Source organism: Salmo salar, chromosome 11, assembly GCF_965601325.2.
Source record: "Salmo salar chromosome 11, fSalSal1, whole genome shotgun sequence".
Lineage (NCBI taxonomy): Eukaryota > Metazoa > Chordata > Actinopteri > Salmoniformes > Salmonidae > Salmo > Salmo salar.
Window position 1 is genome coordinate 100,789,609 of NC_138301.1, and position 14,882 is coordinate 100,804,490.

The 14,882-nt window shown below is 41.7% G+C and overlaps 1 protein-coding gene across 1 annotated transcript in view; it reads right to left on the reverse strand.

Annotated features, from left to right (window-relative positions):
• The window catches only part of LOC106563221 (protein turtle homolog B), a 46,769-nt gene extending 34,169 nt beyond the window's left edge, over window positions 1-12,600 (reverse strand). Inside the window, exons 1-3 of the mRNA XM_014128584.3 lie at window positions 12,160-12,600; window positions 8,048-8,142; window positions 7,761-7,955 (exon numbers count right to left, since the gene is read on the reverse strand). Of these exons, the coding sequence (XP_013984059.3) occupies window positions 7,761-7,955; window positions 8,048-8,108 (256 nt within the window). The 5' untranslated portion in view covers window positions 8,109-8,142; window positions 12,160-12,600. The remainder of the gene's footprint in view (window positions 1-7,760; window positions 7,956-8,047; window positions 8,143-12,159) is intronic.
• Window positions 12,601-14,882: the final 2,282 nt, after the last annotated feature.

Sequence of the window (14,882 nt, forward strand, 5' to 3'; positions counted from 1 at the left end):
ACTTTATTTTAAGAATGTGAAATGTGTCACGCCTTGACCTTAGAGAGACGTTTTATTTCTCTATTTGGTTAGGTCAGGGTGTGATGTGGGGTGGGCATTCTATGTTGTTTATTTCTTTGTTTTTGGCCGAGTATGGTTCCTAATCAGAGGCAGCTGTCTATCGTTGTCTCTGATTGGGAATCATACTTAGGCAGCCCTTTTTCCACCTGTGATTGTGGGATCTTGTTTTTGTGTAGCTGCCTGTGAGCAGCCCCAGAACGTCACGTTTCGTTTTTCTCCTGTTTTGGTGAGATTCATTTTCATTAAAAGATGTGGAATTCCATGCACGCTGCGCCTTGGTTTATTTATGATCGGGAGTTTGAAGATAGCGAACGTGAAAAAATGTCATAATAATAGTAGAGAATAATTTATTTCAGCTTTTATTTATTTGATCAATTTCCCAGTGGGTCAAAAGTGTACATACAGTCAATTAGTATTTGGTAGCATTGCCTTTCAATTGTTTAACTTGGGTCAAACATTCTGGGTAGCCTTCCGCAAGCTTCCCACAATAAGTTGGGTGAATTTTAGCCCATTCCACCTGACAGAGCTGGTGTAACTGAGTCAGGTTTGTAGGCCTCTTTGTTCGCACATGCCTTTTCAGTTCTGCCCACACATTTTCTATAGGATTGAGGTCAGGGCTTTGTGATGGCCACTCCAATACCTTGACTTTGTTGTCCTTAAGCCATTTTGACACAAGTTTGGAAGTATGCTTGATGTCATTGTCCATTTTGTAGACCCATTTGCGACCAAGCTTTAACTTCCTGACTGATGTCTTGAGATGTTGCTTCAATATATCCACATAATTTTCCTCCCTCATGATGCCATCTATTTTGTGAAGTGCACCAGTCCCTCCTGCAGCAAAGCACCCACACTACACGATGCTGCCACCCCTGTGCTTCACAGTTGGGATGGTGTTCTTCGGCTTGCAAACCTAACCCTTTTTCCTCCAAACATAATGATGGTCATTATGGCCAAACAGTTTTATTTTTGTTTCATCAGACCAGAGGACATTTCTCCAAAAAGTATGATGTCAAGCAAAGAGGCATGGAGGTTGAAGGTAGGCCTTGAAATACATCCACAGGTACACGTCCAATTGACTCAAATTATGCCAATTAGCCTATCAGAAGCTTCTAAAGCCAAGACATAATTTTGTGGAATTTTCAAAGCTGTTTAAAGGCACAGTCAACTTAGTATATGTAAACTTCTGACCCACTTGAATTGTGATACAGTGAATTATAAGTGAAATAATCTGTCTGTAAACAATTGATGGAAAAATTACTTGTGTCATGCACAAAGTAGATGCCTTACCCGACTTGCCAAAACTATAGTTTGTTAACAAAAAATGTGTGGAGTCGTTGAAAAACGAGTTTTAATGACTACAACCTAAGTGTATGTAAATGTCCGACTTCAACTGTATATGCCCATCCCTTCCTTTAGACATGTCGTCATCCCAGGCGCTGGTGTTCAAGTTTCTGTCAGAGAATAGAGCAGGTAGAGTTTCACCTCTTGAAATCCTTCACTCCCCAATGTCTCCATCTTGTTCCTCTGTGAAGAGACGCTGTGATCATTTGAAATGTGAATCATCACAGTTTGGCTAAAGGCTCCCTCACGATCAACAGCAGAGATCAAACAGCTGCTGTAGTGCCAAAAGCCTGCCTCAATGAAAAATGTGTAATTCATTGAAATACAGTAGTAGGCTAATAATGGTCATATGAGTCGATGCTGGTCCACAGAGGATGGACAATATACAGGTCAGTACACTGGGGAGGGTATGACTTCACACACATACACACACACATTTAAACAAAACAGATATCTATCTTGTTTTTTTTCCGTGAGTACTCATCAATTCATTTACACATAAATAATTAGTAGTTTGTGATCTGTTTTAACAAACCTTTTTTATTTTTGTACTTATGTATTGTATATTGTTTTGACTTTTTTAAATTCGTTTTTATCTATATTGTTGTCTGTCATCTGTTGCCTTGGCTGCAAATAAATAAATACTAATCAAATAAATAAAGCTCTTGGTGTATTATTATTTTGCTGTGTGGACACTCTGGTCAGGCAGTAATGTAGAGTACAGAATAACATGATGTTACACAGCATTTATACAGCTGTATTTACCAAAGCATTGACTATTCTCTCTCCTGTGGTCTGTATCAGCAGCTCTGTGTGTACAGAACTAACAGCCTGCTCTCCTCTCCTGACCACTTCTCTCTACACAGCAGCCTATTCCAACCCTCTCCTCTGCTCTACATACACAACTCACACTGAAAAGAGATGCAGCTCTTTCTCCTCCATAAGAGAGGGGAGAGGGCTGACCTATCCAGAGGACATAACTCTGAGTTTCTCGCGTTTGCTTCGGCAAGAACAGCACTGCAGACTGAGGCATCCGTCATCAAGTAATATTAACCTGAATAGCTACAGTGGGGCAAAAAAGTATTTAGTCAGCCACCAATTGTGCAAGTTCTCCCACTTAAAAAGATGAGAGAGGCCTGTATTTTTCATCATAGGTACACGTCAACTATGACAGACAAAATGAGAAAATAAATCCAGAAAATCACATTGTAGGATTTTTTATGAATTTATTTGCAAATTATGGTGGAAAATAAGTATTTGGTCACCTACAAACAAGCAAGATTTCTGGCTCTCACAGACCTGTAACTTCTTCTTTAACCTGTTAGGGCTAGGGGGCAGCATTTGCACGTCTGGATAAAAAAAATGTACCCGATTTAATCTGGTTACTAATCCTACCCAGTAACTAGAATATGCATATACTTATTATATATGGATAGAAAACACTCTAAAGTTTCTAAAACTGTTTGAATGGTGTCTGTGAGTATAACAGAACTCATTTGGCAGGCAAAACCCTGAGACATTTTCTGACAGGAAGTGGATACCTGATGTGTTGTATTACCTTTAAACCTATCCCATTGAAAAGCACAGGGGCTGAGGAATATTTTGGCACTTCCTATTGCTTCCACTAGATGTCACCAGCCTTTACAAAGTGTTTTGAGTCTTCTGGAGGGAGATCTGACCGAACAAGAGCCATGGAACGATGATGTCCCATTAGACACCTGGCGCGCGAGTTCATGTTGGGTACCCTCGTTCCAATACGTTATAAAAGAGTATGCATTCGTCCACCTTGAATATTATTCATGTTCTGGTTAAAAAAGGCCCTAATGATTTATGCTATACAACGTTTGACATGTTTGAACGAACGTAAATATATTTTTTCCCCTCGTTCATGACAAGAAGTCCGGCTGGCTTAGATCATGTGCTAACAAGACGGAGATTTTTGGACATAAATGATGAGCTTTTTTGAACAAAACTACATTCGTTATGGACCTGTGATACCTGGAAGTGACATCTGATGAAGAGAATCAAAGGTAATGGATTATTTACATAGTATTTTCGATTTTAGATCTCCCCAACATGACGTCTAGTCTGTATCGCAACGCGTATTTTTCTGGGCGCAGTGCTCAGATTATTGCAAAGTGTGATTTCCCAGTAAGGTTATTTTTAAATCTGGCAAGTTGATTGCGTTCAAGAGATGTAAATCTATAATTCTTTAAATGACAATATAATATTTTACCAATGTTTTCTAATTTTAATTATTTAATTTGTGACGCTGACTTGACTGCCGGTTATTGGAGGGAAACGATTTCCTCAACATCAATGCCATAGTAAAACGCTGTTTTTGGATATAAATATGAACTTGATAGAACTAAAAATGCATGCATTGTCTAACATAATGTCCTAGGAGTGTCATCTGATGGAGATTGTAAAAGGTTAGTGCATCATTTTAGCTGGTTTTATGGTTTTGGTGACCCTGTCTTTGAATCGACAAAACATTACACACAACTCTTGTAAATGTACTGTCCTAACATACTCTAAATTTATGCTTTCGCCGTAAAACCTTTTTGAAATCGTAAAACGTGGTTAGATTAAGGAGATGTTTATCTTTCAAAGGGTGTAAAATAGTTGTATGTTTGAAAAATTTGAATTTTGACATTTATTTGGATTCAAATTTGACGCTCTTGAAATGCACCTGCTGTTGATGGAGTGCACCACGGGTGGCACGCTAGCGTTCCACCTAGCCCATAGAGGTTAAGAGGCTCCTCTGTCCTCCACTCGTTAACTGTATTAATGGCACCTGTTTGAACTTGTTATCAGTATAAAAGACACCTGTCCACAACCTCAAACAGTCACACTCCAAACTCCACTATGGCCAAGACCAAAGAGCTGTCAAAGGACACCAGAAACAAAATTGTAGACCTGCACCAGGCTGGGAAGACTGAATCTGAAATAGGTAAGCAGCTTGGTTTGAAGAAATCAACTGTGGGAGCAATTATTAGGAAATGGAAGACATACAAGACCACTGATAATCTCCCTCGATCTGGGGCTCCACGCAAGATCTCACCCCGTGGGGTCAAAATGATCACAAGAACGTTGAGCAAAAATCCCAGAAGCACACGGGGGGACCTAGTGAATGACCTGCAGAGATCTGGGACCAAAGTAACAAAGCCTACCATCAGTAACACACTACGCCGCCAGGGACTCAAATCCTGCAGTGCCAGACGTGTCCCCCTGCTTAAGCCAGTACATGTCCAGGCCCGTCTGAAGTTTGCTAGAGAGCATTTGGATGATCCAGAAGAGGATTGGGAGAATGTCATATGGTCAGATGAAACCAAAATATAACTTTTTGGTAAAACTCAACTTGTCGTGTTTGGAGGACAAAGAATGCTGAGTTGCATCCAAAGTTCACCATACCTACTGTGAAGCATGGGGGTGGAAACATCATGCTTTGGGGCTGTTTTTCTGCAAAGGGACCAGGACGACTGATCCGTGTAAAGGAAAGAATGAATGGGGCCATGTATCGTGAGATTTTGAGTGAAAACCTCCTTCCATCAGCAAGGGCATTGAAGATGAAACGTGGCTGGGTCTTTCAGCATGACAATGATCCCAAACACAACGCCCGGGCAACGAAGGAGTGGCTTCGTAAGAAGCATTTCAAGGTCCTGGAGTGGCCTAGCCAGTCTCCAGATCTCAACCCCATAGAAAATCTTTGGAGGGAGTTGAAAGTCCGTGTTGCCCAGCGACAGCCCCAAAACATCACTGCTCTAGAGGAGATCTGCATGGAGGAATGGGCCAAAATACCAGCGACAGTGTGTGAAAACCTTGTGAAGACTTACAGAAAACATTTTACCTGTGTCATTGCCAACAAAGGGTGTATAACAAAGTATTGAGATAAACTTTTGTTATTTACCAAATACTTATTTTCCACCATAATTTGCAAATAAATTCATTAAAAATCCTACAATGTGATTTTCTGGATTTTTTTTCTTCTCATTTTGTCTGTCATAGTTGAAGTGAACCTATGATGAAACTTACAGGCCTCTCTCATCTTTTTAAGTGGGAGAACTTGCACAATTGGTGGCTGACTAAATACTTTTTTGCCCCACTGTATATTGTAGCTCTACTCTATGGATCTTCAGCACAGTCACTGAGGCATAAAAATAAGGGTATAATGTATTAAAACTAGGGCTGGGAATTGCCAGGGACCTCATGATATGATATTATCACGATACTTAGATGCCAATACGATACGTATTGCGATTCTATATGTATTGCGATTCAGTACTGTGATTTGATATTCCAAACATATTGCTCAACATATGTCTGCTGCCGAGAGACAAGAGAGAGCCATGAGAAAATGAGTTTTGATCAGTCATGGAAATAAAAGTGCTGAAAACATTTTGGCTCACTATTCAAAAAGAAGATGGAAAACAAGCTATAGGATGAAAAATACTTGAGTTTTGGTGCAGGTACAGCCGACTAGCTCTAGCTAACACTACCTACAAATCAATACTTGGGAGTCAAATATCGATATAAAGGCATCGTCTAAAAATAATATTGCAATATGTAACTGTATCGATTTTCCCCCATCACTACTTAATACCAGCATAGTCATTTTGAATTCATGAAGCATGTTTAACATATTATTAAATACAGGTTGAGCTAACAGGTGAGTAACATACGGAGTTAAAGTGTTTGATATGACAGGTGGACATTGAGTCTAACTGACACAACATTTACATTACATTTTAGTAGATGCTCTTATCCAGAGCGACTTACACTAGTGAATACATTTCATAAAAATAAAAAAATTCTCCGTACTGGTCCCCCGTGGGAATCGAACCCACAAACCTGGCGTTGCAAACACCATGCTCTACCAACTGAGCCACACGGGACCACAACCCTGAGAGACAAGCTGAGGGGCTGTCTAGCAAAATACACCTGAGAAGAGACATGCCTGAGGAAGGGAACTCAACACCTCATTTACCCCCCCACCAAACCTCCCCTTCCCAAGCTACACCTGTCCTTCCCATCAGTCACCAGTTAGCTGTGAGAAAGGTGGACTCAGACCAGATAATGCCTCTTTTTCAACCTTTTGTTGCTCTGAACATGAGCTTTTAAAATGATCTGTTTGTTACTGAAGAAGGGTGTTATTACTGGTCATTTTAGACTCTTATTTTTTTTCCATGGTTTCAGAGGGTTTTTTCACCTGACAGAATCAGGTGATGCTGTTTAGAAAATAGGTAGAATACTATTGCCCTTCCTCCACTATTGTCAAATGTATGTTGTTGTCCCTACCAAAAAGGGTTATCCTACAGGGACAGCCGAAGAACCCCTAAAATAACCCTTTTTTCTAAGAGTGTAGGATCTTAATGTGAAATATTATGTGGATTATAATTAAAGTACATTTTTGTAGGGGTTGCTACATTTTTCGTAAGAGAAAATCAAGTCTGAAATTTCAAAGTGGAAATTCCAAACTTCAGAAGCCTTTTAAAACCTAAAATACACTACAAGTTTTAAATTTCCTGCATTGCAGGAAAGTTCTCCAGCAACAGGGTGATCAATTTAAGATCATATATCTGTACGTACCTACTTATTATGGCTTGTCATCACAGGCTGCTGACTGACTTTATTACCATGTACATTTCTGTATCGTTATCGTATTTTCATGTTTGGTATGAGTGTGTCATCTGGATACCTAACACTCTGATAGGAATTGGCTGAGCAGGTGTATAGTGGGCTTTCTGAGCCCTAGCCAATACACAAACATGAACGCATCTGCGCCCGTGCACAAATTCCAATGATCAGAGACGTCGACAGGTCAAATCTCACTCCCCCCAGCCCTTTGGAACACAGGACAATCCTAACTAAAGGAAGATGAAAAACACCCAGACTTGCTCTCCCTCTGTCCACGTCAAGCCCTTTGTCTGAGAGTTTCAAGGACAGAAGCGGTCACAAAAGGTATTTTTTCTCTATTGAAAATCCCTTTTCCCCACAGACCCTATGGCAGAATTGGAACAATAAACCATGATGCAATCTGAGAGACCAAACTAACACAAAACCCCCAGCTCCAACAAAGCATCCTGATGATAGAAATGGATGGATGGAAAGACCAATGGGGTGTGGTGCAGTTAGGAGGACTGAAGCTGTTTTGAACTAACGTTACTGTTAAGGTAGGATATGGGTAGAATGAAGTCTGGATATACTATGAATGTAGGAAAGGGGGCATGAGAGTGTAAATGGACAAGGCCTCTAGAAGTGGCTGTGCTGAGACAGTCCTGATATTGGGCTGAAATGAAAGACTCTTAAGGTAAGATTAGATCCCAGTTGAGCTCCTGATAGGATGAAGACGGACTTACCCTCGTAGTTGGGATGCACCCGAGGAGAATACACTCCAAACTTGATCAGGACTGGGATGTCGAAGCCCTGGCGCACCCATTCCACCACGTGCAGGAACACAGACGCACCCGTGTCAGTGGGTGGCAGTCTACACTCCATCTCCACCACACCCCCTTCCTTAGCACGCACCTCCGGCTTCTGACCATGGCTGACACCTAGGAAGGCCAACACAAAGTGTTGTTGTAACCTGAGTAGAGAGTGAACGACAGATAGTTCATTACAGAGGGAATGCATAAGTACTACTCACACAGCAGGTAGAGTGCAGTCATCATGGTGACATCCACGAAATAGCCCCTCTTTGGTCCCATAGCTGCCAGTCACACAGCCTCCAGCATCATTTACCTGTTGGCAAAAAGACACACTTGTCACATATTGCATCTTCCAACCTGTCACCTATCTCCATACAATCAGGCACAAGAGAGAGAGAGAGATAGAGAGCGAGAGCGAGAGAGAGCTGACAGTTGTGTCTAGCTTATGGACACATGGGAGATGTGTTTACATTTACAAAGTAGCTTTCTGAAGATTGGAATTCACCCCATTTCATCAATGGATCAAATGGATATCCAACAAGCAACCCTGTCAAAAGCCTCCCAGCCCGAAATGGTTCTCATAACATGAATGACCATTAAATAATTGGAGAGTCAGTTGTGCAGAGAACCTGACCGGCTGGAGTAAGAATCAGTGTTGTTTACTCAGAGAACCCAGTGAACTCGTTTGCTGGGTCTGTCAGGGACTGCAGTTACCAGTCAAGGAGATAAGCTGGGTGGCAGGAGACACATACAGCAGCCAGAAGCATTGTACTGCATGTGGTGCATCAGTCATTGGTGTCATAAAGCTTGCAATACTCCTAGCAGGTCAAAGAAGATATGGAGCAAGTTTTCATGATCCACTATGTCAAAACCATGATGAAGGTTTCCAGTTAGAGGGGGGAAAAAAATCAATACATGTCTCAAAAAGTCAGAGCTTACCCCTACTATTATAATCTATACATTAGACCTGAATGCCATCCATGGAGCTAGAGATACATTGATTGATTTTCTGGAGTCCCCCACATGTACGATGTTCTCCAGAGGCGCATGGGACTGGGCAAGCTCATGTGAGGGAGTGATTTAACAGAGGGTGGGCTAATAGTCCACTCAGCTCTCCATCCACACACCCAGAGTTCCCAGCACACCTTTACCACACACTCCTAACAGCAGCTTATTACACTAAGTTAATTACAGCCACTGCTAGACCACAAGAGCTATTTTTAGAGGGCGGGAGCAGCACCGCTCACCAAATCCCATGGGCACATGTCATACAAACAAGTCCACCAAGGATCCCACCAAATCCCACGTATACAGCAACATATCAACATACGAACAAATCCACCGAGAGCTGCCGTCAAGCTGAACAGGATTTCATACCAATTAAAATGCATTTCAAATTGAAATAAAAAATATTGAATGCATATGGAAATACATTTAAAAAAAGTTTTATTAACTGATAAGAACTGATAAGTACAGCAAGTCATATTCTATAGGTCTTCATGGTCGTTACAAGAGAGAGTGAGAGAGCAAAAGGTCGAGTGACCGCTCCCTGAATGGCCTACTGAATATGAGCAGCAGCAAGACTCACTCAGGTAACACAATTGGCAAATAGGTGATAGGCTACGTATCTGGTGAAGCTCATCATAAAACTCTATGGCAGTCTTCTGCACAAAGTCAAGATGATAAATGGAATGCGATAGACTGTCTTGTAAGTTGAGCAACATAACCAGTAAGTCTCTAGTACTACGGTAATAATCGTTTTGAGTGTGTTTGTCTGTTGTCACTCTATTTCAATTGCACTACTAATCGATTGCTTTGACCATGAATCAGACAGCAGCAAGCAAAGATACATGTAAAACAGTGTTGTTTGCTGCTTCTTATCTTTCCTCCCAAACAGAAAGTGGGTGAGGTACGACTGAGGATGAAAGACTTGGCTAGTCAGTCAGAAGGGTTTGTTGTGTCAGAGGAAGGCCCCAAAAATTGTCAAAGACTCCAGCCACCCTAGTCATAGACTGTTCTCTCTGCTACCGCATGGCAAGCGGTACCGGAGCGCCAAGTCTAGGTCCAAGAGGCTTCTAAACAGCTTCTACCCCCAAGCCATAAGACTCCTGAACATCTAGTAAAATGGCTACCCAGACTATTTGCAGTGCCCCCCCACCCCCTTTACACCACTGCTACTCTCTGTTGTCATCTATGCATAGTCACTTTAATAACTCTACTTAAATGTACATACTACCTCAAACAACCGGTGCACATTGACTCTGTATTTTTTTGAAACTGCATTGTTGGTTAGGGGCTCGTAAGTATTCGGCGCATGTGACTAATAAAATGTGATTTGATTTGCACACAGAGGGCTGACTGTGTTTCTGTGGAGAGAGAGAGAGAGAGAGAGAGAGAGAGAGAGAGAGAGAGAGAGAGAGAGAGAGAGAGAGAGAGAGAGAGAGAGAGAGAGAGAGAGAGAGAGAGAGAGAGAGAGAGAGAGAGAGAGAGAGAGAGAGAAAGCAGAGTAGGCCTGCAGAGGGACAGTAACACAAACATGCTCATTATCGGTAAAGCTCTTCAACCGTGGTAACCTAGGCCTAGTCTCCCTCACTACACTTCCTGCCACCAGCTAAGCAGCGTTGCCTTACAAACACACTGACGACGTTAACAACACAAAGCTCCTGCAATGTGTGTACAGCAAAAATAACAGACCCTAACCAACGGGAAATGCCTGTCTTGATTTCTCACCAGACAGGAGAGCAGGGACGGCAGGGACAGGGTTACTGGTGAAATACTACTACATTTAATCAGGTAAATGGGCAGCGATTGATTTGTAGCCACCAGAGAATACTAACCCTTTTACCTAGCTGTATAACCCAGCCATAACCCCGCCTGGAAACTGACTAGGGAGGGAGCTCTGGACACTCTTACAACAGACGCTCTCTAACCAGATGTGCACTTATGTGGAAAATATTCCAACTCATCCATTGCCACTATGGGTGTGAGAGAGATGTTCTCATTCTCATTCTATTCCTGTGACATGGAAGAGAAGGGTTATGCCGATCACATGTGTGTTTTTGGGGTAAGGCATTGGCTACAATATTCAACGAGGTAACAAAGACTCCACGCCTCTGAGTGATGCCAGAAACCACCATAATGTAACATCAAATATTTGTAGATGTTCTGTGAAGGTGTGTGCGCATGCGTATGAGTCTACGGTCATGCATACATGCGCCGAGACATAGACGTAATGGATTCTAAAGGGGTCTTTCTTTGTGTGGTGGTCAGTGGTGGATGGATAAGCAGCTGTATTCCACACTCCTGTTCATCCAGGTTGATCGTGCCAGCCGTGGTTTGGGGACAGAGCAGAGGGGATGAGGACTAGTTATTCCTAGTGAAGAACAGAACAAAGCACTCACATCCCCCTGCTGGGGTATTGTGCTCTATCCATAACTAATGAGGCCTCTCATTCTCAACAGCACATGTGAAGAGGATAATACCAAATGTGGTGAGGTGATATAAGCCCCAAGGTACATGGGTATCTTCTGAGTAATAATAGCATAATAAGGGGATAGTTTTCCATGAACATAGAAATCATCTGAGAAACAATGACATTCTCACACATCAGTTTAGAGGAGAGTTACCCATAGATCTCTTGCCACTGGATTGGAATTCCATCATGGTCGATGCAGATCACATTTCTAGCCTATTTTGACCCCTTTTCACTCAGTACTGATCACAGTCTCAATTTACAAGGCATCAACAGGTATGATTGGTATGGTTTGCTAAATCTACAGTGAACTGCCATCACCCCCACAACCCTTATTCACAGCAATGTTAGCCCCGATTTTACAATAGGCTATATAATACAATAACTTTTGGAGGAGAAATGTTGCACTTAGATTACTTATATAGGCCCATATGATATCCTAAGGTAAGAGTAAAGTCCTGTCACCACACATGACTCCAGTGATGCAGAAGGACTTTACATTTGAGCATAAATAATGAATATGAGGCTTGCATGGTTGTCAACTGCTAACATTGGACCGGAATATGATCAACCCACAGGTCTCTTACACAAATATCCCAGGACCTTGTTTGTCATGTCTGACACATCTGAGCATGTACAAGTGGCAATTTCAAATGTCTGTCTAAAATAAAGTTCCTCAAAAGGAAGTGGCTTTCAAAATGATTTGAGACAGGTAAAGACACACATTTCAGTCCTTCAACAGGTTAAAGTCTAGACGTTTCGATTACTAAGTAGTAATGCCCATACAAAACAGACAAACGGTCTCTTCAAGTTGTCAGGGGGAAAACAAGTTGGTTTAATACAATTAACACAATTTACCTGCGTTATACACATTTACAAGTAACGGCAGGTTGTCTTTCCATTTAGTGCGTCAGTCTGAAGTCTTCTTTGAGTAATTCCTTTAGTCTTCAGCGTGTACAAGTGGCATGTGTTTAATTGTTTTGTTCTCAGGTGCCAAATATGTTGTTTCAAGTTTCAACTAATTTTCTGATTCTTACTGAAACATCGAATGGTATCCGCAAATAAATGATGGTGGATTCTGCGCTGAATTCTTTAACAAATAATTGATAGACGCGTTGTATCTCCGAAATTGTTCCTCGCCCGCTGTAACATTCAACAGGTAGGCATATGAAGATTCAAGATACTTCCACGGTTAGAAAGTCCCCTAAAACGCAAAGAACAACCTTCCAGACACATTTGACTCTGATGCTCCGTGGCAAAGGTTTCTACACTCTCACCTCTTCCGTCTTCATTGAGCAGTTTAACCAATCACCCACCTCTTCTCTCTCTCTCTCTCTCTCTCTCTCTCTCTCTCTCTCTCTCTCTCTCTCTCTCTCTCTCTCTCTCTCTCTTTCTCAATTCAATTCAAGGGCTTTACTGACATTGGAAACATATGTTTACATTGCCAAAGCAACTGAAATAGATAATTAACAAAAGCTAAATAAACAATAAAAAATGAACAGTAAACATTACACTCACAAAAGTTCCAAAATTTATAAAGCCCTTCTTACATCGGCTGATGTCACAAAGTGCTGTACAGAAACCCAGCCTAAAACCCCAAACAACAAGCAATGCAGGTGTAGAAGCACGGTGGCTAGGAAAAACTCCCTAGAAAGGCCGGAATCTAGGAAGAAACCTAGAGAGGAACCAGGCTATGAGGGGTGGCCAGTCATCATCTGGAGATTATAACAGAACATGTCCAAGATGTTCAAATGTTCATAGATGACCAGCAGGGTCAAATAATAATAATCACAGTGATTGTAGAGGGTGCAACAGGTCAGCACCTCAGGACCAAATGTCAGTTGGCTTTTCATAGCCGATCATTCAGAGTATCTCTACTGCTCCTGCTGTCTCTACAGAGTTGAAAACAGCAGGTCTGGGACAAAGTAGCACGTCCGGTGAACAGGTCAGGGTTCCATAGCCGCAGGCAGAACAGTTGAAACTGGAGCAGCAGCACGACCATGTGGAATGGGGCTCAGGTCCCCCGAGAGAGAAAGAAAGAGAAAGAGAAAGAGAGAGAGAGAGAGAGAGAGAGAGAGAGAGAGAAGAGAGAGAAGGAAAAAAGAGAGAGAATTAGAGAGAGCATACTTAAAGTCACATAAATTTGGGTTTCCAATCTCTCCAAAAGAATGTGGTGATCGATGGTATCAAAAGCAGCACTAAGGTCTAGGAGCACAAGGACAGATGCAGAGCCTCGGTCTGGCGCCATTAAAAGGTAATTTACCACCTTCACAAGTGCTATGATGGGGTCTAAAACCAGACTGAAGCGTTTCGTATACATTGTTTCTATTCAGGAAGGCAGTGAGTTGCTGCATAACAGCTTTTTCAAAATAATTTGAGAGGAATGGGAGATTCGATACAGGCCGATAGTTTTTAAAAATATTTTCTGGGTCAAGATTTGGCTTTTTCAAGAGAGGCTTTATTACTGCCACTTTTAGTGAGTTTAGTACACATCCGGTGGATAGAGAGCCATTTATTATGTTCAGCATCGGAGGGCCAAGCACAGGAAGCAGCTCTTTCAGTAGTTTAGTTGGAATAGGGTCCAGTATGCAGCTTGGTTTAGAGGCCATGATTATTTTCATCATTGTGTCAAGAGATATAGTATTAAAAAACTTTAGTGTCTCCCTTGATCCTAGGTCTTGGCAGTGTTGTGCAGACTCACGACAACTGAGCTTTGGAGGAATAGGCAGATTTAAAGAGGAGTCCGTAATTTGCTTTCTAATGATCATGATCTTTTCGTCAAAGAAGTTCATGAATTTATCACTCCTGAAGTGAAAGCCATCCCCTCTTGGGGAATGCTGCTTTTTAGTTAACTTTGCAACAGTATCAAAAATACATTTTGGATTGTTCTTATTTTCCTCAATTAAGTTGGAAAAATAGGATGATCGAGCAGCAGTGAGGGCTCTTCGATACTGCACAGTACTCTCTTTCCAAGCTAGTCGGAAGACTTCCAGTTTGGTGTAGCGCCATTTCCGTTCCAATTTTCTGGAAGCTTGCTTCAGAGCTCGGGTATTTTCTGAATACAAGGGAGCTAGTTTCTTATGACAAATGTTTTTAGGTGTGCGACTGCATCTAGGGTATTACGCAAGGTTAAATTGAGTTCCTCAGTTAGGTGGTTAACTTATTTTTGTACTCTGATGTCCTTGGTAGGTGGAGGGAGTCTGGAAGGGCATCTAGGAATCTTTGGGTTGTCCGAGAATTTATAGCACAACATTTAATGATCCCTGGTTGGGGTCTGAGCAGATTGTTTGTTGCAATTGCAAATGTAATAAAATGGTGGTCCGATAGGACAAACCTAGGTCAAGAGTATGACTGTGGCAGTGAGTAGGTCCGGAGACATGTTGGACAAAACCCATTGAGTCGATGATGGCTCCGAAACCCTTTTGGAGTGGGTCTGTGGACTTTTCCATGTGAATATTAAAGTCACCAAAAAATGTTATCATACACATATAAAGACATTTCAAATGTCATATTGTGTCTATATACAGTGTTGTAATGATGTGCAAATAGTTAAATTACAAAAGGGGAAATAAATAAACATA